This window comes from Dromaius novaehollandiae, chromosome 1, assembly GCF_036370855.1.
Source record: "Dromaius novaehollandiae isolate bDroNov1 chromosome 1, bDroNov1.hap1, whole genome shotgun sequence".
Lineage (NCBI taxonomy): Eukaryota > Metazoa > Chordata > Aves > Casuariiformes > Dromaiidae > Dromaius > Dromaius novaehollandiae.
In genome coordinates, this window is record NC_088098.1 from 202,032,564 (window position 1) to 202,054,720 (window position 22,157).

General features: G+C 38.8%; 1 protein-coding gene across 1 annotated transcript in view; it reads left to right on the plus strand.

The window, feature by feature from the left end:
* GUCY1A2 (guanylate cyclase 1 soluble subunit alpha 2) overlaps window positions 1–22,157 on the plus strand; it is a 179,626-nt gene that overhangs the window by 99,477 nt on the left and 57,992 nt on the right. The window contains exon 6 of the mRNA XM_064505070.1: window positions 9,527–9,670. Within this exon, the coding sequence (XP_064361140.1) occupies window positions 9,527–9,670 (144 nt within the window). The remainder of the gene's footprint in view (window positions 1–9,526; window positions 9,671–22,157) is intronic.

Genomic DNA, 22,157 nt, shown 5'->3' on the forward strand with positions numbered 1-22,157 from the left:
TAATAAGCTAAAGTTCATTGATTTTGTTGTTAATGTAACCATATGAATTTTTTAAACTTCATATTCTCCAATAAACACTGTTCTGAGCCTAGCTTTCTCTCTAAGAGGGGAGGGGAACTTGACAGATGGAGTGTAGGAAGGTTTTCCACTGGTTCATTTATCTGTCTAAAAATCAGCTTTTCTTAAGGACTGCCTGGTTTCCTGGAATTTGCTCTGTTCTGCTTCAAAAAAATCTTCTGCCTCTGTGACCTTCTGTGTTCTTTCTACCCTTCTGCCTCTTCACATGGTCTCATTAGAACTGTCTTCTCTAGTTCTGAGACAGAGAAGGTGAAACTATACTATTTACAATACAGCACTAATCATTTAGACTATCCTCATAGTGGACAGAGGAAAATATGCTTATATAGGGTGAGCATGAATCTTTTTTAGTGTGAGATTCACCTTATCCCAAAGAAGCTGGTTAGCACAGTTGAGCTGAATTGCATGCTAGAACTCCCATTTCTGTCCATTGATTATAAAGAGAACCAAGGGTTACTAACTCATATTCAGGTAATTATATTATATATGTCTCTAATTAGTTGAGATGAATCTCACCCATATAGTCTTCACCTTATCAGCTTGCAGTCTATGCCAGATGTGCTTGAAATATTGCTTCTTCCCTGCTTTTACCATCTACATCTCTCTTTATCTGCTTTATTTTTATTATTAATTTAGCTGCATTATATTATTTAATGCCTGGAGTGTATTTTGATTGAGAAAAATGAAGTTCTGTTGTATTTTGATTTCTGTCTTGGAGTCAGCATCAACCCAAGTTATTTCCTCCAGGACTTCATTACATCACATTATATTGGCACTGGAAGAACTCCCATTACCACTGAGCGTAGGGATCGGGCTGCCTCTCAATACGGTCCCTTAGAATACTTTGTTGATTAGTTCGAGGCTGGACTTTCCATGACTTTTGCTAAGTGATCTGATGATCTCTGTGCAAAGAACTATGTGTTGCTTACTCCCATTGAAACAATCAATAACATTGAGGATTTGGCCGTAAGAAGCAACAGAGTATTCAAGAGTCCTTCACCATAGCATTCACTTTCAGCTAAGAAGAGGAAAATAAACAGCATTTCATCAGCCAAGGAAACTGAGGTGATAATTATATCGACAATCACTAAAGAAAGATAAAGACATTCTGGCAGACACTAATCTCTGGGGAAACAGGTGTGCTGCAGCTTCAAACATTGTGCCTATCTGTGGCTCAGCTAAGCAATGAAGTTGTATTTATTAAAATACACAGAAATATTGCTAGTATTCTTTCCCTCCCTGCCTTCCTCCCTCCCTCCTTTCCTTCCTTCTTTCTCTTACTTTCTTTTTTCCTTTCTTTCTTTTCCTTTCCTCCTTCCTTCCTTCCCTCCTCTCTTTTTCTTTCTTTCTTTCTCTCTCTCACTGTCTCTCTCTCTCTCTTTCCCTCTCCTGTCCTGGAACTAGCAGGAAGTGATATCAGAACAGGAGCAGGATTTACTGAAGAAATGGAGAAAAACACATTGGAAATTAGGTCACAAAAAAGCACCTCCCCTCTCTCTCCCCCCCCTGTCCCCCAGCCCCCTGGATTTCATTAGTGCTATTGCCAAGAGGGGGAAAAAAAATAAAAAAAAGTTATATTTTGCTATTGCTTAAATGTTTCCTTGGGCAGTTTAAATGCTACATCATGAACAGATCAGAGAATATGGACAATTTGCAGCTTTAACTTTTCCAATGTAATTTGTGTAGCAGCTTTTTCTTCCTGGAATTAAAAGATACAGGACTGAAGGGAAAAACTCTGTGACTACAGTATAACCTCAATTATCTAAATGTCAGGGAAGACAGAAAACATTTGGACAACTGAAATTTCAGATAATTATCAATGTAGCTTATAGATATGTTGGAGACACAGAGTATCATCTAATTAAAGTTTAGATAACAGTAGGAACTGCCATAACTAGTGCATTATAATGGTCCATCTTTGACAGTTGTGAGCATGGGAATGTTAAGAGGAAGAAGTACAAAAAGCCCCATATTAGCTAATTATCAATTTGAGATTTATACCTTGGAAACAAGGATGATATTCTTTATTAATGTATTTGCTGGTGTATCTATAAAAATCCTCACTATCTACAAAACTATTTGATTCTTCTTCCAAAAAGATTGCAAAATAATTTCTATCTGCGTAAGATCTGGTGGTCCTTAGTCCCACAGGCTACCTTCTTTCGTAACCCATACAGGATGCTAACATCTCAACTTTCTAGAAGCAAAGTCTGTAGTACTTAGGCCTATACAGACACTAAATTGTCATCATTCTTGTGTGTAATATAGTTCAGAAATTGCTTTTCTTGCTGTATCCTCATTTAACATTTAATTGAGCTGAAATTGCGTATTAAAACAGGTTGCTGTGCAAAGCTGCATGCTGGTTTTTTTTTTGAGATAAAAACATTGCAGAAATTTAACACAATATTTTAGCTCATGAAGAATGTCTTTTGAGAGAGACATGGAATAGAATCTTGAATCTTTCATTGTTTCTTACTTCTGTGAATCTCTCCCAGCGTTGCTCTCGTCTCAGCCTGTATCTGGGCTCTAGAAGATGTTGTCCTCTTAGGTCTTTCATCATAGGGCTTCATGGTCTTCCAGAACAACCATATGAAATATTTAAAATATGTTCCAGAACTTCACCTTTTATGTTTTTATTTATATAATTATGGAGAGAGCTAGATACGAGCCTCTAGAGACACTTAGCTAGCTCTGGCATATGCCACTAGGGTTTGTAATACAATTTTTGTAATACAAAAGAGGACTACTTTTAACTACATTCTGTTCACCACGGCTTTGCTGATGAAGAAAAGAGCTCAAATCTAGGACTTGGATATGCAGACAGGAAAAACAGAGCTGCCTCACTGCCCCTTTTCAGTGATAATCCTAGTTTGTATTTCTATACAAACTGCAGAACAGAAATGTGGACAGCCACCAGTAATAGTCATAGGATTCAGGTCGAGAGGGCTCCCACGAGGTCTCCGGTCCAGCCTCCTGCTCAAAGCAGGGTCATCTCTGAGGTCAGACCAGGTTGCTCAGGGCTTGATCCAGTCGGGGCTTAAAATCTCCCAAGAAACTGCACAACCTCTTTGGGCAACCTGTGCCACTGGCTGACCGTCCTCATAGGAAGAAAGTTTCTCTTTACATCCAGTCTGAACCTTCCCCATTTCCATTTATGCCCGTTATCTCTCATCTTCTGCCCCACACTGCTGTGAAGAGCCTGGCTCCATCTACTTGATGACCTCCCCGTAGTTGCTGGGGGCTGCTGTGAGGTGCCTCTGAAGTCATCTCTTCTCCAGGCTGGACAAGCCCAGCTCCCTAAGCCTCTCCTCACAGGGCAAGTGCTCCAGTCCCAGCCATCTTGGTAGCCCTCCCTTGAACTTGCTCCATGTCTTCTTTTTATTGGGGGTAAACAAAACCAGAAACAAAATAAAATCCCCAACTGGATGTAGTATCTAAGTGTGGTCTAGTAAGTGCAGAGTAGAAGGGGATAATCTCTTCCTCGATCTTTGGCTCTGTCCCTGTTCATACAGCCTAAGGTACTGTTGGCCTTTGCTGCTAGGGCACGCTGCTGGCTCACATCCAGCTCACAGCCCACTGGGACCCCAGGCCTTTTCCACAGAGCTGCTCTGCAGACAGTTGGACCCCAGTGTTTTTGCAGATGTTCTTGCATGCCAGGTGCAGGAGATTGCATTTGTCCTTGTTGCATTTCACGAGGTTCCTGTTGGCCCATTTCTGCAGCCTGTCCATATCCCTCTGGATGGCAGTCCTGCCCTCAAGCATATTGACTGCCTCCTTCAGTTTGCCATCATCTGCAAACTTGATGAGAGGGCTGATAACGTTATTAGGGAAAGAAACAGAGATTTTGACAGAAAAGGCAGATAAATTTACTTTGTAAAATTTTAGGTGGTGTTCTCACATACTGTATTTTGAAAAGATTAACTAATCAGCACACATTGCATACACCTAGAAGAGTGTGTCTGTATTTGGTGAGAAGAGGGGGAATATGCATAGACAATAGATGAAAGAAAAAGCAGTTTTTTAAGATGGAAAATGACACTCTTATGGAAGACAGACAAACAAACAAGAAAACCGGAAGAGTTACTTTTCTCAGTGAGAAAAGTTAAGTAAAGAAGGGGAAGAGCATTCAACTGTGCTTAGCTAAGCCATTACCACTTCCCCTGCTCCTTATTTCTGTATATTCACTCCCAGGCTCTTTAAGAGGAAATTACTATCATTGCAAGTGCTGTTTGCTATTATTTCAATATTATAAAATGAAACTTTATAGAATATCTCCCAGCAGTTGGAGAGCTGTTTCAAGCTATTGGCAGATTGCTTATAAGTGATAAGAAACAGTTTAGTAATAAGCTTCACTTCAGCTAAATACAGTTTATATACTTCATATTCTGTGGCTGTAAACAGGGTGTGGAGTGTAGAAAAACTGTTTAATATTCCAAGTTTTCTGCCAATTTAAAACTACAAAGACTATGAACACATACTTACTTAAGCAGAAATAAATATTTCTGGTTATTAAAATGTGAGACTGTGAGCAGGATTTGATGCATTTAGAAATGTAAATGAATTTGAAATAAGTATCTCTTAGTCTATAAAGGTATGATAAGAAATGAAGGGCATGGAAAGGGCTGAAGAATATCTATATTTAGTAACTCTATTAGAACTTGGCATATTCTGAAATCCCTTGATGAATTGACCCAGGGTCTAAGATCAGGGAAGAACATAAAGCTGCTGGAGGAACTCTTACACCAGTGTTTTTTCTTGTTTCCACCAGCAGAGCAGGAGAAAGTAAGCTGAAGAAAACAGGCATGCCTTTGCACCAGTCTCAGGTGTGAACCTTTGGTGGCCATTCTTTGTGGGTTAGAGAGGATGTTTGGGATACCATAGTTTCACTTGAGCAGATTGGTCTAGCTCAGAGCAGTGCAAGGAGTGAATGCATGTACAGATAAAACCTAGACCACCTTTTCACAGCACCTGGTGAGGTACAGATTGTGTAGCATACCAAAACTAAATAATGTGGTGTAAGTAGGCCCTGAGTTGTAAACTCTATAGGTGTGATATGGCTATATTGGTAATTTACACATGTTAATATGATAAGTCATGTAACCTTTGAACAGCGTAATATATCTTTCCACATAGAAGTGCCACTTAAAGGTTTCTTCTGCTCAAGAAAGAGCATGCATCTTACACAATACTTATGTATTTACTGTCCTAAGTAATACTGTCCACATTTGCTCACCTGTGTACAGCATAAAGATATCCAGAAACATCCTGTAGTTCTTTCTTTGAATTGATCTATAAATTTTTTCCGGTGCCCTGTAAGAAAAAAAAATTGTGTTTTCTGGATAATTGTATCAGAAAGATGCTGAAGGATGAATGTCCCTTTCATGGAATGGCTTGAGAAGGACTCTGTTAGCACTTAGTTTTATCTCAGCAGGACAGCCAACTCAGGCTGAAAGTACTTCTGCAACCTGCAGTAAGTGCTTTTATTTGTGGATGACACTCAGCTAGAGCCAATACTTTAACTGGTTTAATGTCTATAGTGAAAACAAGCCAACTTCTGTTTATTTCCAAATTATGTATATGTTTTGTGTAACAGAGCTTAGCAGTCCATACAAATACTGGTATGGATTATTTTAGTTTTAATGTATACAATGGATATTGTAACCCTCAGGAGTGAGATAAATACCCACATAGCCTTCTGAGTGTTTAGGAGAAGGGAACAATAGTACACAAGTACTCTTCAGATGAAGGTAAAGCATCTACAAGGGACAAGCTTTTAAAGGCAGATTTTCGTCCTGAAAGAAGACAGTGATTTTTGAATTTTCAGACCCATTCTTTTGTACCTAATTAGTTTTAATATTAAGCAGAGAAGCCATTTTTAGCCCTCTTGATGTGGGCATAACTTAACCGATTAAAAAACCAAACACGTGTGCGGTGTGTGCACACATGTGCACGTGTGTGTGCACGTGTGCCCATACACACACATACACACACTTGTTTAAAGTGCTCTTAAATAAAAAGACAGTGACAAGTACTCAACTGTAAGAATTTTCATCCAAATGATCTATTAAGCTTTTATAGGAAACCTGCTGAGAGAGGCAGGACTATGACTACAGCCATTTCTCCCTCCAACTGCTTCTTTCAGTGGATTTAATTTTTGTGATTGCAGTAGGAATTTCACATCAGACATGTCACAAGAGTGACCTCTGTGATTATATTTTTAATGTTTATTTTCAAGTGGTGCTTTGAAAAAGGTGCTGGTAAGACTTCTTAGAGTATGAGGATTCCTGAGCATTAGATGAAAATCTCCAAACTTGCCACTGCAGGTTTTTTCCCCTATGTGAGGAAGCCTGTGAAATGAAGTGTGACACTTCATTAACTTTAGAAGTTCATATATATAATGCCTGGTGCCCATCCATTCATTCACAAGGAAGAGTAGAGAAGCAGAGCTATTACTTCAGGACACCACACTTTGCCTTCTGAACTGTCAACCCCAACTTTATACCCTGTAGGGCATCATTCAGCTGGAACTTCCAGTTTTTCAGTTAAGCAAGATAATGTCAGCTTAGCCACTAGTAGTTAGAAGAGACCCCTTGGAGCTGCCAAGTGGTAGATTATTTATCTCTTGAATACTCACTTACTTGAATACTTATGGAGTAAGTTGCTCTTCAGCATGCACAGGGATTTCAGGATCTATCCAGCAGGAAGTCTGGACTGAGCCATGAGCAGAGCTTTGTTTTTCTGGTTGCAATTTTGCTTCTCTGCTGAGAGAAGAGAGATCTCCTTCTTCCCTTAGAGCCTCTGACTCACTGACAGTCAATCCTGGAATTCTGAATTATATTATATATTCCAAAAATATATATATTATGAATTTTGAATTATATGTATTATATTATATAATTCTGTCTTTATAGTTTCTATTTTACTGTCCTCATATAAGAGGAGCAAACAAAGATGTCATGAAAAAACTGAATCAGAGAATTTTAAGAAGCTCTGAAGCTTCTTAAAAAAGAGCCAGACGGAAAAAAAACCACAGAAATTTGGAAATGTTGCAAAATCTTATTTTGAAGGAAGATTGAACCAAGATAAAGTTTGATGGGGACACTCAGCATGGAAATTTCAAATTAAATGGTTAGTTTGGGAAGATCTTAATCATGGCTGAAAACAGGGTTATAGAATGCAAAGTATTAGACAATCTTATCAGTACTTACAACATCCAGCTTCAACTACCAGGTCAGCCTGAACAGTCCTAATCATTCACCTGGTTCATCACATTCCCGTATTACTGTCAGAAGAACTTGATGGTGACAAGCACTTTAAAGGGTGTCCTACAGTGGTATTATTATCATATTTATTTTCAGAATAAGATTAATACGAGGCAGCTTGAGTCCAGTTTTCCTGGTAGTACACAGACACGCACAGTGAAACTCTGATGATGCTACTCTATTCAGTAAGTGCAATTTAGCCCTTAAATTCATTTATACAGCTATGGAAATTTCCAAAGAGGAAGATGCTAACAAAGTAAATAGGTTTGTCTGAATATTACAGGAATAGCGTGTGGTCACAAATCTGTATTTGCTGATGACGGTGTAATGTCACTAACTTAAGTGGAAAAATCATTCTGAAATTAACTCATTCAACAAAGAACATAATTTGTTTCTCATTTGTGTATTTGATGGTATGGCCTCAGCTCTTTTTATGGTAATCCTTTCATTTCTGTTCAGACTGTCTATGTTCATTCATGGTGTTAAGGAGGACAATGTCCAGATGTTTGTATTTCCCTTTATTCTCTCTGATGTGAGGATTTTTGACCATCTGCTTCTTCTCCATCCAGAGAGTCTCTTTTAACATCTGCTCCTTTTTATCTTTGTGGTCATGCCCTTTCTTCCCCAGTTTCTATATTTTTCACCCTGTTCTTGCCCATCTACTTGTGTTTGGAAAGAAGACCTAAACTCCAGGGAGCTGGCAGTCTTTCTGCTTCCCATTGACAAGGATCCTGAGAAGTGGATGGAGTTAAACAGTCAGACAGATAGCAGAATTGATTGCTCTTGCATGAGTTTTCTGTATGCAAGCACCATTAGGTGTTTCCAGACATGAAGAGAGCGCTTTGGAAGCTGTCTCTGCTTGTCCTGTACTCACGTCTTGAGCTTCCTGTGTATATCCTTCTTCAGTACGACGGCCAGGAAAGGCTAAGGAGACAGACTTGATAATGGGCTTGTGGCACTTTCTGCACGTAGGACACCAGGGAGCTTTTGCTCATACTGCTGTTTCAGACTCGTGGTCTGGGTACATTTAAGTATAATGCTTACTTTTTGAGATCTTGCTTCCATTTCTTTTTATCAGGACTGAAAATTAACCTGAGAAGGTCCAGGTCAACTAATATTAGCAGAGTCCCTGCTCCTGTGGAGAGAAGAATCAGTCTTATTGTTTTCCTGGATAACTCCTTGCTCAGTGCACGCTTTCTTCTCATACTAATCTTTGCGTTTTCTTCCATTCCTGTAGTGTTGTGGGCTGGGTGAAAGCCAGATTAGTTATGCAGCCAAAACCAAACTAGTGCTTGAGGGTTGAGTCTGCTTGGGCATTTGTTAAGGGATTATGTGCCGAGATTGCTGCAGATGTGTGGGCAGGCAGACTGCAAAGCATAATGCTATCAATAAAGCTGCAGAACTCTAGGCTTTCAGTGTTTCTCAGGCTGCCTTTATCCAGAGCCAGAGGGCTTCTGTAATTTCTTTTCTTCCCACTTCCTCCCAAGGGATAGCTTTGCTTAAAGAAAATCAAGGATGAGAGAGAGGTAAGGCCTGTCTGAAGAGACCAGAGGGAACAGTCTGCTGAACTTGATGCCTGAAGATAGGGAATTCACACTCAGGTAGCCTGCGTAGACAGAGGCAGCATTTTCTATTTGAAAATAACAGAAATAGATGCAGTCAAAAGTCCACAGCAGTAATACCTATTTTTAAATTCTCCCCATCCCAGGAAAAGACACCTCCCAATGAGAAGTAACGTTTTGCCTCTTGTAATTCTCCTCCTAATGTGCTTTTCTAGCTGCGCAAATAATAATTGTGACTTGTAAACATGTAGCACGATTCTTACCCAAGAGCAAAGTGCTCAACTGGGATAGTGCCAACCAAAGCTGCAAGCAATTTCTAATTTAGGAAAATAGAGTTTTCTATATTACTGCAATGTGAAAATGTTGTCATGTCTCAGCTGATATTGTTCTAGATGTAATGATCTTCTTTGGTTATAATGGTGATGAACCACTATGCAATCACATGTCAGGTTTTGACTGCACCTGTTTGCAAACTCGGGTAATTATGCTCCGTTGTCTAATTGCTTACTTTATAGATGTTTTGCTCACATGTTTTTAAGCAACGCTCTTTGATTGCAGATAACTAATGGTAGTGATCTCTGCTCATTATCTTACTTTAACATTTGATTTGTCTGATTGCTGCAGGTGGAAACAATAGGTGATGCGTACTGTGTTGCAGCAGGGCTGCATAAGAAAAGCCTTAGTCATGCTAAAGCCATTGCCCTGATGGCACTGAAGATGATGGAGCTTTCAGAAGAGGTTCTCACACCAGATGGGAGCCCTATTAAGGTAACCTCTTTGATCTTTATTCTCAGCTGGTCAGTGGTACAATTGGCCTGATTAATTCCACTATATTCTGTTGGCAGAAATCCATTTTGTGTTAGGAGAATTTGGAATCCTATCAAGATATCATGGGCTGTTTTATGGACAAATATATTCAACAGTTATTTAAACTATGCCTACCTTAGCGAGCAGAGCTGACCAACACAAGCAGATCTGCAGACCAAAAGGATGGGTGGCCAGGGTCCTGACACCGACACTATATATGTTTTTTGCTTTGGACTAGATGTAGCCTAGTCTCATGCACTGAATTCCTATTTGTGGTGGGGATGTATTAGATACACTCCTGGATCCCTTCTTCCAATTCAGTTTAGTCTAAAAAGAAGACAGTTCACATGCTCTAGTGCTGCTCCACGCTACAAGCTAAAGTACATTTTATGAGAGCAATTGAGAACTTGACTTCAAAAGTATGCTCCTGATCTGAACTAAAACACTAATGTAGATGCACTCAGGGCTGTGTTGGTCTAGGGGGCCACGTGTCTCTTTTCTAAATATTTGCTGACCTGAATAGAAGAAGAGTGTATGGACTGCCTGCTTTTTCTTGCTCATAATGTGCTTCCTTCCCACTCAGTTCCAGTTCCTTCCTCTAGCCTAGTACCAAAGAGTAACAGGAGGTAGAAAAACACGTCTTTTTGTACCGTTTTTAAGTTCCACTCTGATGTTGTGCTTCTTTTGATGCTGTATTGATGTTATAGCTGTTAGCATTTGGAACAGGTAGTGTTTAGGTAGAAGATGGAGATTCTGGGAGGAGAAAATCCATGGAGATACATGTATGCCTTTCTTTTTAAGGGGTCAGATTACACATTGTTTTCATTATGTGTATTTACTCCACTGTGTATCCGGTTAAATTGTTCTTCCCATAACACGGCCTTTTTGTTTTCAAAGAAAATGAGGGAATTATGTAGAACAGTATTCAACACTGTCTAAAGCACATAACAAAAGCCATATGTAGCTGGATGAGAAGGCCAGACAGACTTCCCATGGGATGTTTTACATCATGGTTGAATTGCACTTTGTAGACTGTAATTCTTCTTGTCTGTTAGAAAATGAGGATTCTGTCCATGGAAACTCTTCTTTCTTCTGGCAAAGAATCAAGAGCCAGTTTTGAGGGTTTAAAACATAACATAAAAGAGCTAAAATTTGAAAAATTTAGATTCATAGATGCTGCTGTGATGTTCCTTGAGAAATGAAGTTATATTCCTCTGAGTTCTCACTCTTCTATATCTATTAGCCAGATCATAACTTGAACTTCATTCATTGTACTCTCTGTGTATGGTGAATCAAGAGAGATTTTATGCAGGTGAGTGGCTCTGCCCAGAAGGGAGTATGTGGACAAAAGGCAACCAAGGTAGAATAGTTCCTTGAATATGGCAACACAATGTTGAAATAAAAATATTTTAAGTATTAGATGAAATATTTTTTTTTGTAGGTACCTAAGCTTTTGATGATTTTTTAAAAAATTACATGATTGTTGAAAAATTTCTACATATTCAAAAATACAACTTTCTGAAAAAAACTTAGTTTTGATCTTGATGAAAAACTTTGAAAAACCTTTTATAGACACTTCAGGAAGACAGAATAAACATGAAAAGACAAATGCTTACTGAAGATCGCTAAAGAGACAGTATTTTCAACTTTGATAAGTGACTGTTTTAAATAGGTATAATTTAATCTTATGAAAATATTTTCCAAATTTTTTTGGAAATTTCTCTATTTATCCTAAGAATATAGGTGATTAATAAATTCCAGCTACCCTGTCACACATCGGAAAAGCTGCCTTCTGGATCACCTCCATCCTTTGGCTTTCTTTAAAGTGATTGCTGCACTTATAGAGAAATTTTGAAGGTGTATATTTTACTTTGACAGCCACAGTCAGTTGTGACTGTTTTCATTATTACTGTCATTAATTTTCAGAAAATGCCCTATGGTTGCAATGACTGCATAAGAAAACCTATCAAAAACAAACTATAAAGAGTGCAGAAGAAAAATGTTTGCAAAGAAGGGAGTTCTACGAATAATCACATATTTTGCCAAAAGTTTTAATGAACCTTCTTGGAATTCAGAAGAAAAAGTCAGTTCATCATAACTTAACCTGGTGTTGAGGTGTTGAGAAGGTCCTCAATGGGCGTGAGCTTTCCTGTCTTCAGTCTTAGCTATTACAGATTTCAAGGCAGGAGGGATGGTGATATCATTTAATCGCTCCTCCTGGGTAACAAAAGCCGTAAAATATTATTGCTACCTTTCAACCTGGTAACCAGTGTTTTAAAAAGCTTATCTTTTAGAGAGACATCCAGATTTGATTTGAAATGTATCAGGATTAGGATTCCTCTCACCTAGATATCTACCCTCTAAAACTATAGAAATAAGGACTTTTAGAGAAGTCTACTCTAATCTGTCCTAGTTTAAATGTCTCCTCTAGGATGAGATGAATCACACCCTAAAAATACGTATTTTTCTCAGTTGTTCATAAGGGAAGTCCATGGACCTAGCCTAAGTGTGGATGTCTACCCTATAAATTTCTACACTTCATCAGATGAGTCCTCCTACATATGGCAAAGAATACATAGTTTTCCTTGGTGGTGATGTCAGTGATCTGTACAGTTAAAATATATATATTATTTCTAAACTGAGTTTGTCTGACTTTAATTTCCAGCCAATATTGAGTTCTGTAGAGTGATCCCTATCTTCATTAGCTGCCAGTTTTTCACTTACTTTGCATCAAAACTGTGAGGGTGCGCATCCTGCCACAGATTCACATTAACAAATGTTGCACGTGCATCAATCTACCTGAAGCTTAAGGAACCCTGTGGTGTGTACAAAAGTTACCATGGAATCAGCTCAAAACCATTTGCAGGAGACTTGTTGCTTCAAGCACTTTCCAATTATGCCTTGCCATTAAAATATTTAATGTATTTATTGACATTAGATACAAAATTCACTGTGTGAACTGTAAGACCTTTAAGGGCCTGACTTTGAAACAATGAATGAAAGTGTATCATAATGTGGTTATGTTGAGCTGGTCCTGTCCATATGGGTGGCAAAACACGTGCAATATTCTGACAGTATTTTGACCTGAATTCCTATCCATGGTTCATTCTTCCAGGAACAATGCCCATTCCCCGACTCCTTGCCAGCTGGGTTGAATATGGGATGCTGATACAGCTTGCCTTTTTCTTGTATTGAAAAGTCTACGTTAGTATTTGGATGTTTGGAAAGAACATGAAATGAGAGGGCAGTTTTCCTCATGTCCAGCTCTCTTATAAATATCTTTGACAGCTTTCACAAGCTGCTGTGACTAAATCCTGAGTTCATTCCTCAGGATACTTTAGTAGCAATTTTGAAAAAGTTAGTCAATTACTTCACTGACTCCAAGACAAATTTTCAAAGCATAATTCTTAAAAATGGGGGATCCTCTGATCTCGGGAGTAAGCAACAGAGTACTCCATTTTCTCCCTCCTTTTCCCCCACAATGGCTGATAAGACTTGATTAAATAGGAAGAAATTATTATCAGCCATTTATATAGGACATTACACCACAGATATTTAAATTTTAATTTATATTAATAAGCTAACAATTATAGTACAGTTATTCTGTTCTGATAGTGTCTTCTGATAAGAAGGAAGAACTTATTAAAGTCTCCTTGGTATTTGCTGGGGATTTCTTTTCCAGAGACACGTCTCTTGGGTAACCTCTCTGAAATCTGCACTGGAGACTGAGAGTTCAAAAGTTACTCCCCAAACTTGTGGGGTGTGATTGATCTGATGCACTTTTAACATGTCTAATTACTTAAGAAGGTGGAATCTGCTTTAGACAGGTTCAAATTATGAATCTGTTTGGGTTGTTCTGCTTGCAGAGATTTCAGTTCTAGGGAATAAGGGTAACAGTGAGACCGTATGAGAAACCTAACTGCAAGTAGGAAATGTAGTGCTTGAGAGGTAACTCTTATTTCATGATTACTCAATTAGATATGTCTGGCTGTATGATTATGGCTATGAAATATGTTTATTTTCTAAATTGCTTTGATAGATATATTTTGTTGTTGTCTCAGGATTGAATTCACCAGAAGGCAAATGTTTACTTTCTGTGTTGCTTGAAATGATCATCCCTGTGATAGCAATGGACATCTCATTAAATGATGCTTATGGAGTCTAAGAAACAGACTCAGGAAGTTAGGGAAAACAAACAAACAAATGAATGAATGAAAAAATAGCATATCACCTAAGTGGAAGTTTAGGATAAGATTTTCACACACAAAGTGCATTGACAGAGATCCAAACAAAGCTTGTTATTTCAGTACACAATTAGCATTTAAATGTATTCATTCACGAAATATCTTTCTGATGCAGTCATGTATGCTTTACGAAACATCTCCCTCTTATAGCAATATCCACATGACCAGCAAGCAGCAGTGGACCTCAGGATGGTCAACAAGGTGTATGAAGCAGATCTGGTTTATATTCAGCCCATCATTTTGCCCTGTGACTCAGAGCTTGCAGCTGCTGATGAGAGCTGGTGTGCAGCTGCCACACGCTCAGGCATTTGTCACTTCCAGAAAAGCCAAAGGCAGCAGGAATGCATGAGCAGATTGGAGATCTTGAGTCTACCTTCTTTATACCTACCTGAATAGCCCATGATTTGCAGGGTAATAAAAACAATGCTGTTGTGCAGAAAGTGAGAGTGAGTGAGTGAGCTGTGTTACAGCAGCCTCCACAAGTCCTACCATCAGTGCTGTAACATAGTCTGCTCTTTCTGAAGGAAGTATTTGTAGCTGAAAATGGGCTGATAGCTCTCCTGTGAGTGATGGAGAAGGCTCCAGGTCCCTGCATGATTTTTTTTACTCCATGCTGTTTGAGGCAAAATCTCATTACTTTAAAGCGAGCTAAGGCCTTAGTGCCAAAGAAGGACTTTTGGCTCATATGCTGCATGTAGAATTGGATATGCATTTATATCCTTTCAGCAAAAACTTTTTAGTCCAGAAGCACTCAACTGTGTTAGGTTGTGTGCCACTAATTATACTTAGTGCCCTCCGAATGTAGTTTGAAAATATTGATTTAAAATTGCCTCCTACCTTTAAGTGAGCGTTACTTGAATTTAAGACATGCTCCATATCTTACTGTATTTCTTTAGATACAGTAGAAGTATATTAATTTTAATAGCTAGAGATAATGCTGTAAGATTTCTCTAGAGCATTGACCTTCAGAGATAAAAGTCACTATGCATATCTCATTTAATGTGTTAAACCCGTAAGATATTATCAGTGGCATCACTTTTTATCATGCTTCAGATCACACCTAATTATTTAATGTGCAGTGTATATCCAAATGAAATGGAAAAGTTTCCTTTTCAGCTTATTGGATAATGGATATTGTTGAAAGGACTGGTCTGGCAGAATGTACCTAGTTTTGACTAAATGGATTTCCTGAGAAGTTACTCTCTAGGATTATCTGCTTATTTTTTCAGTGTGCAAAGGTGGTACTAACAGGGTTGTGAAGAGATACAGAACTGGAAACACACAGAGAAAAAGTAACTGATTTACATGAAATTGCTAAAATTAACTGCAGTTATGTAGATTTGTTGTGTACAGGTGTTCCTGTTTAAAGCATAAAGATTGGGCCCTATCAAAGTAGTTCAAACCGTTTTAAAACATGTTCCTCTACAGCAAAAAAAGTCATTTTCAAATTATTGTGTTACAAAACTGTGAAAATTAGGCCTGTAAATGCTTTCATTGCAAACTGAATCAAATACAGACTCTCAGCTCTTTGTTTGCTTACCTACTGATGACTAGGTTATGAAATAATCTAAACAGAGTAGTACAGAAAATTTTCTAGCTGATCTTGTTTTAAATTGGATTAAATTAATCTCAGCTGAGGTAGACTGAACCTTGTATTCGCTTGGACTGCAAGGCAGATTGTCTGGTCCTTTGTTTTCTATTATTTTGTTGTTATCAGGATACGGTGCACACTTGCAGCTTCTAACTTTGAGATGTGCATTTCCAAACCTGTTTTCTTATTGTATTTATAACCTGTACTCAGAAAATGTGGTCTGATATTAGCACTATCAACACAAGTTTGTCTTCAGTCTGAGGCCTGTCTTCATGGACTGGCTTGAGAAAGATATCCAAAATGGCAGAGAGACCATTTCATATCTAGGATGGGATTCAAACTCATCTAATTTCAGACACTGACACTGTAGACAACTACATCTGAACTGGTTACTGTAGCTCTCTTTTAAATGGAAGGAAGAAAGCTATTCTAGTCTGTATTCATCTGACATGCTTTCGGTGTTTATTTTATAATGAAATATTTGAATTGATATTTTCTGAATATCATCAAAAAGATGAATGATCCTACTGACAGGAACTGGACTGAAACACAGGTACAAATCTTTGTCTTTTCATTTGAATTTTAGACCTGTTATCCAGACTTTCTATACCACAACTTGCCATATTTACAGTGTGGGTAACAATCAATATTTTGCAAGTAGAATTTTTTTTTGTAGCATGTCTAAGCCATGTGACTTTACAGCTGCATTGGTTTTGATATGTGTTGTCTATTTAAATACCTATGATCATGATGTATAGAATACTGAAAGCCTGATTTTGATATGAACCTCTACTCTCTACTTGCTAGGTGGTAAATATTAATAAGCATGAATCTGATTCCTGAGTGAGGATACTGAAGAGGAAGGGGGGTTCTGATTGCAATAGCTTATGCCCACAGTGAGAGTGATGCACTTTTCTAAATAATGTGGAAATGGACAATGAATTTTAATGAGTAGCCTCTTCTGCCTATTCAGTTAGGCTTTCCCTTCTGCACTGTGGTAATATGGCAGTTGGGCTCAGAACACAAGTACAGTGAAAGTATCAACATTTGCCCGAATATATGCTTTTTTATTAGTTTCTAATGAAGCAGCCATTCTCAACATACAGTAAAGTAGGAGGAGGAAAGGAATAGTTTAGCAAGTGTTAACTGCATAACCATCTTCAATGCCTTGCTTTTAATTCAGATTGTGGTGTACTAGTGTATTTAGTGGTCCACAACAAATGTGTTTTACATAAGCAATGAACGGTTGTGTGTTTTGTTTTAAATTGTGAAAAGATGACTGCTGATGCAGGCATTCTCATCAGCAGCATGTGAAAAGCTGCTATGTTACTGTAACGCTCCTTGCTCAATCTGTGGTATCCTAGCAACTTCTCCTCTTACCTAATGTCTAAATCAGCCTCCGAAAGGTATACAATATCCTATTTCAGGCTAGATAACTTCAAATCAAAAATTTCTTTGCACTAAAAATAAAAAGTCAGAAACCATTCCACAAAAGAAGCACTTGCATAAAAAGACATTTTAACTAAAAACTGACCAATGCTGACACGGGTTGTTAGTTTTATGAGCTTACAAACATTAGAGTAGCATTAGTCCTTTGGTGAGCATTCAGAACTGCACATCTCAGGAGAAGCCTGGTACATTTGCTGGAGAGCATGCTTGGGAGATGGTGAGGCAGATTCAGCCCTGGAGACAGTTCCCTGGGCTTGAGGAGATTTTCAGTTCCTGATTCCATACCTCAGTTCGTCCAGGTGCCTTTGGAAATGCAAGCTGAGAAAAGCTGATCTGTATCGCAGCATGTTTCCCCAGGATTCTGGGAGATTGAGGTTTTGTTAGTCTACCCTGAGGGACAATTCAGACCTTGTTCTGCACTCTAATCACTTTCACTCAGGTACTTCCTTTTGTCTGATTTTAATGATATTCTTTATTAATTGCTTTAAAAAACAAGAACCATACTCATAATTTGCAAATTCTGTTCTTTTGAAGGGACTTCATCATATCCAGTTATATAGCACATCCATTCTATGACAGTGTTAGTGCCTGTGTGTACAAGAACAGCAAAGAGTTGATTGTTAGCATAAGGTTCACTGAAAAGCATATTTATCTTTGTACCTGGCCATTCTCTACTCATGCCATGCTTTCTCTGACATTATTCTCCTGTGAGTAAGAGGCACAAGGCACCTGAGATGTCCTTCTGTTTATATTTGTCTCCATGGTAAGAATAAAGCTTGGCTGTAGAAATCAGGGTAGGCACCCACAGCATCTTGTGGACTTCTCTGCTGTTTGTTAGTTTGCAATGACCACTGCTCATTCATAGCTCTTGTAACTCTCAGCATTTGGATTTAACTAAATATAGAAATACCTTTGTAATTCAGTCATATCTCGTGTTCAAAAAGGCAGACATAACCTTACAGTGATGGCTATACCTAGTTCCTAACTTTGTCCAAGTGTCTGACAGACAGCAGATGCTTGCATTCCTATATCACCTTCTTCAGGTGATATAAATCCATGCACAGGGAAGGTCAGGCTTTTACAGGACAGCAATACCTTCAAGATTTAGATTCCTTCATGGGATTTGTGCCCACAGGATGTGCAGCTGTATTATGGGGTTAGGTTTAAGGTCATTGTGTGACATCTCTCACTGGTCTATTCTCACGGTTCAGCAGCCATTCTAGCCACAGACGCCTCCAAGTAATACTCCAGATGTCTGGCTAATAGTAGAGCTGGTTGGGAATTTTCCATGGAAAACACTTTTTGACTGAAAATGCTGAATTATCAAAACTAAAAGCTTCCACAGAAATGCCCAGTCATCTTTTAAATCGGGCGAATTTGCCAGACTTTGGTGAATTTCTGATCAGAAAAAAAACTGGCTCCAGAGTAGTAAATACCTTAATGACTAGTACAATCACCTGGAGGAGGGGGGGGGGGAAGCTTTAAACAGAACAAAGACTTGAACTTGTGTCTTTTATGAACAAACCAGTGCATTCCTGATTATTGTAGGATGGAAGATCTGTTGTGAGAAACTGTTTTTGCCCTGGGCTGGGGTTGGGGCACTTTGCCCAACTGCCAAAACTGCAAATTCTTATTTTTTGACAAGCCATAGTTGTCTGTTGACTATTGTCTATGTTGAAGTTGAAATTTTTTACTGTTCTAATTGCCATTCATCACAGAATGACAAACAGAACCCACCAAGTGAACAAATATTCAAATTTATGGTGTACATAGGAATTTTGGGAGGATGGCATTGTTACATCTTTACAAAGGAAACAATGGACAAAAATTCTTAGAAAGTGAGAATTTGTATAAAGAAGACAAAGTATCATATTACTGAAAGTGATTCATGAATATTTAAAGAACTGGGCTAGGGAACCCAAGATAGCTGAGTGCTGTACTTCTATTTCTCCTTAAGTCAGGAATCCACATTCCTAAATATCTGTATCCTTCTTCCCTCAGTATGTCTTCCTGTCATATAAGAATTAATGTCAGGTTTCCATTATCAGCTACAAGACTATTTTCCTATATCCTGAAATGGAGAAGAGATGAAAAACACTACATAAAAACTAAATATAAGCACTGATATGAGATAATACACAAGCCTACTAGGACTCACAAAAGATAAGCAGTAATACACTTAGAAGCAAGCACAGGTTTTGCATAAAAATAATGTTTTATTGGCTTTTATGCAATCCAGACACATATGCATGAATGGCAAATGCTACTAGGCTTGAATTACCACCTCACTGAGTTAATAGGCATAGGTGTTCCCAAGGATGCTTCTGACTGGGAAGTAGAGGGGAAAACGTGTTGCCCTTTGCAGCTGTAGAGGTGCCTGTAACCTGAGCGTTTATGTTCCCAGCTGCTGAGATGTTGTCAGCCAGCTGCTGCCCTGTGCTACCCTGCTGCAGCATCAGTCTTTCCTTGCACTTCTTTCAGTGACTGAGCTGTCTGCACCTGCTTTTTGACATACCTGTTTTAAAATGAAGGAAGCCTCTTACAGGCAGTGCTAGTGACAAGCAGAATGAGGAATGTCCTTTATCATCATTTGGGTTATGCGCCTTGTATTTTCTAAATTGGGCACTATTTTTGTTTCACGACCACCACTACATCACCAACATCCATTCATTTTCTGACTCACTTCCAAGAGTCCAAAGGGTAAAGTTGCCTAATCTAAACATTTTGCTATATCTGGGGACATACTGTACCATTAAATTGCAGTTTTGAGCAGAGAACAGGGCAGATCTGCCACCTCCTTTGGTCTGACCCTTCCCTAGAAGCAAGAGATGGTGCGATGCCTCTAGGAGCTCTCTAGCATGCCAATATGTCCTCCTGGATAGTGCAGCTTGTGCATTCATGTGCTGGGTGGCAGTGTGAGCACAGCTCCCTCTTCTTTCACCCTGATGCAGGCTAGATAAAAAAAAAAAACACAAGAAAAAGCCTCTTTACATCTTCTCCTTTTCACCTCTCCACCACTTGCTCATGGATGCTAAGATTAGCTGCAAGCTGGCTTGTATACGTTGCTTGACTATGGTATTTCCAGGATGCAAGCACTGTCTTTGTGCAAAGATGTCACTTATTACTGGAAGAGAGAAAGAACTTCATAATGCAGCATGAAAATAGGGCATTGCAGCTGAGAGGAAGGGTCCAGATGGGACAGTGTTCCAGGTTTCTTAAGACCAAACTTCGTAATGTCCCCTTGCAGTGGAAAGGAGAAATTATTGTTTTGGTTCAGTGGGTAGGACTCCTATAGCAAGGTTTCCATTGTCTCTTAGTGAATGAATAGTCTTGAATAATGTGCACTGGAAACAGGAAGATAATAAAAGTGAAGGCGAGGTGCATCACTTTTTTTATATTGAGCATCTTCTGTTACACATTTAAAAGGCGCAGCTCCCCTCTTCATGACCTATTAGTTACCTCACCCCTTTTTCAGGTTCCTCTCTGTTAATATAGTTTTGCTGTGAGGATTATGCTCACTTCAGAAAAGACCCACACAGACACAAAGCTTTTCCGTCTCACAAGGAAGAGCACCTCACTAGCCCTTGTCTCTTCTGACTCTGGGTTGCAGGAAGAGCCTTCCACAGAGTCCCAGAATAGCTGCCTGTGGGTCGTCGCACTGAGAACAGTGCCTTTCTCAGCCCCACTGGATAATCTTACAGATATGTTAACCTTTATGCAGAGCTGGCTCCATACTCTGGCGACTCCATTTAAGGGATTTTCAGAGGTAGCTGCCAGCATCCCCTTTGCAAGACAAAGAAGAAGAAATTGTACTTGTTAATGACAATTTTCTACTTTTTACTTCCCCCATTGCCTCCAACACACACACTTTTGGGAGGAACAGTCAAAGTCTGCTGTTTTAAGTGCCAAATAAAAACCTCTCACATAACTGTTATCATTATCCTGTGTTACACAGTGAGTCATAACACTGTGCTATATTTGTGTGAACGGTTCAGATGGGAGGTGGATGCTGGAGGATAATACTTGGCCTACTGTTTGAAGCTGACAAGTTCAACAACATTGTTCAACTGTTTCAGAATAGTTTAGTTCCCTAAGGAAAAATGTATTTCCTGTCATAAATAAATCCATAAACTAAATGTTTAATGGTGTTTCAGCTTCCTTTCATATGAGACAGTATTTTGGAAAAAATGCCAATACTTCAGAGGAACTTCAGACAGCTTCTTCTGCTCAAATAGCTTCCTTAAATTTAAACTAGGGTAAAGGTCATTCAATGTTAGTAATCAGCTTTAAAGACTTCATACTGAATAACCAGAACTTTTCTTTTTTTTTAATCAAAGGATCTCCATAGTTTGGTATATATCATACTTAGGTTAGGCTTTTGCTTTGACATTTTAAAAAGGAGGGGAGGGCAAGGCAGGGCAGGGCAGGACAGGGGAGAAGAGGCAAGGTGAGGTAAGGCAACGGCATTACTTTTGAATGGAAAAGAAGGTGAAACAAGGCATGTAAGCATGCTTGGTTAATAAAAAGGCTCTTTGGCTCCTTCCTAGTATATGACCTATTTGATTAGGGCAATAAAAAGGAAGGGGAAAGTGGTATAAACAAAAGTGGGTTACAATGTACTGGGATTTCTCCCAGATGGCAGAACTTGGAAGGGCCCAAGTGATTATTATCCAGTAGTAAGAGCTTCTCTCTACCCCCCCCCCCCCCCCCCCATGGGTTTGAAGCTTTCTTATAGGAAATAGATTCAGGAAGATGGGAAATGATATCTTTCAGAGATCCCATTTTTCCTTCCTGGAAAGGAAAGAAAATCTCCACACCAGCAAACATAAGGGCTTGGGACAGTCTCATTCCTTTTCTTACTGGGATATAGTTTTCCTAGACTGAGCAAGATAATTCTTGACATTTAGCCAAATACTATAATTCTGGTTAATAGCATTAGCCATAACACCATTATCTTAAAGTTTATACCATTATCTTAAAATTTAAACAGACAGGAACTGGTTAAAGCAGAGCTTACCTAAAATGATAGTATATTTATATTCTTGAAAGATGATGTTCATGTGGGAGACATAACATGTTCTTTACAAAACAGTAAATATTCGGTAGTCTGTGGAATTAGCCACATGTCTTACATTAATTTTAATGGGAAGTGGGTAATTACATT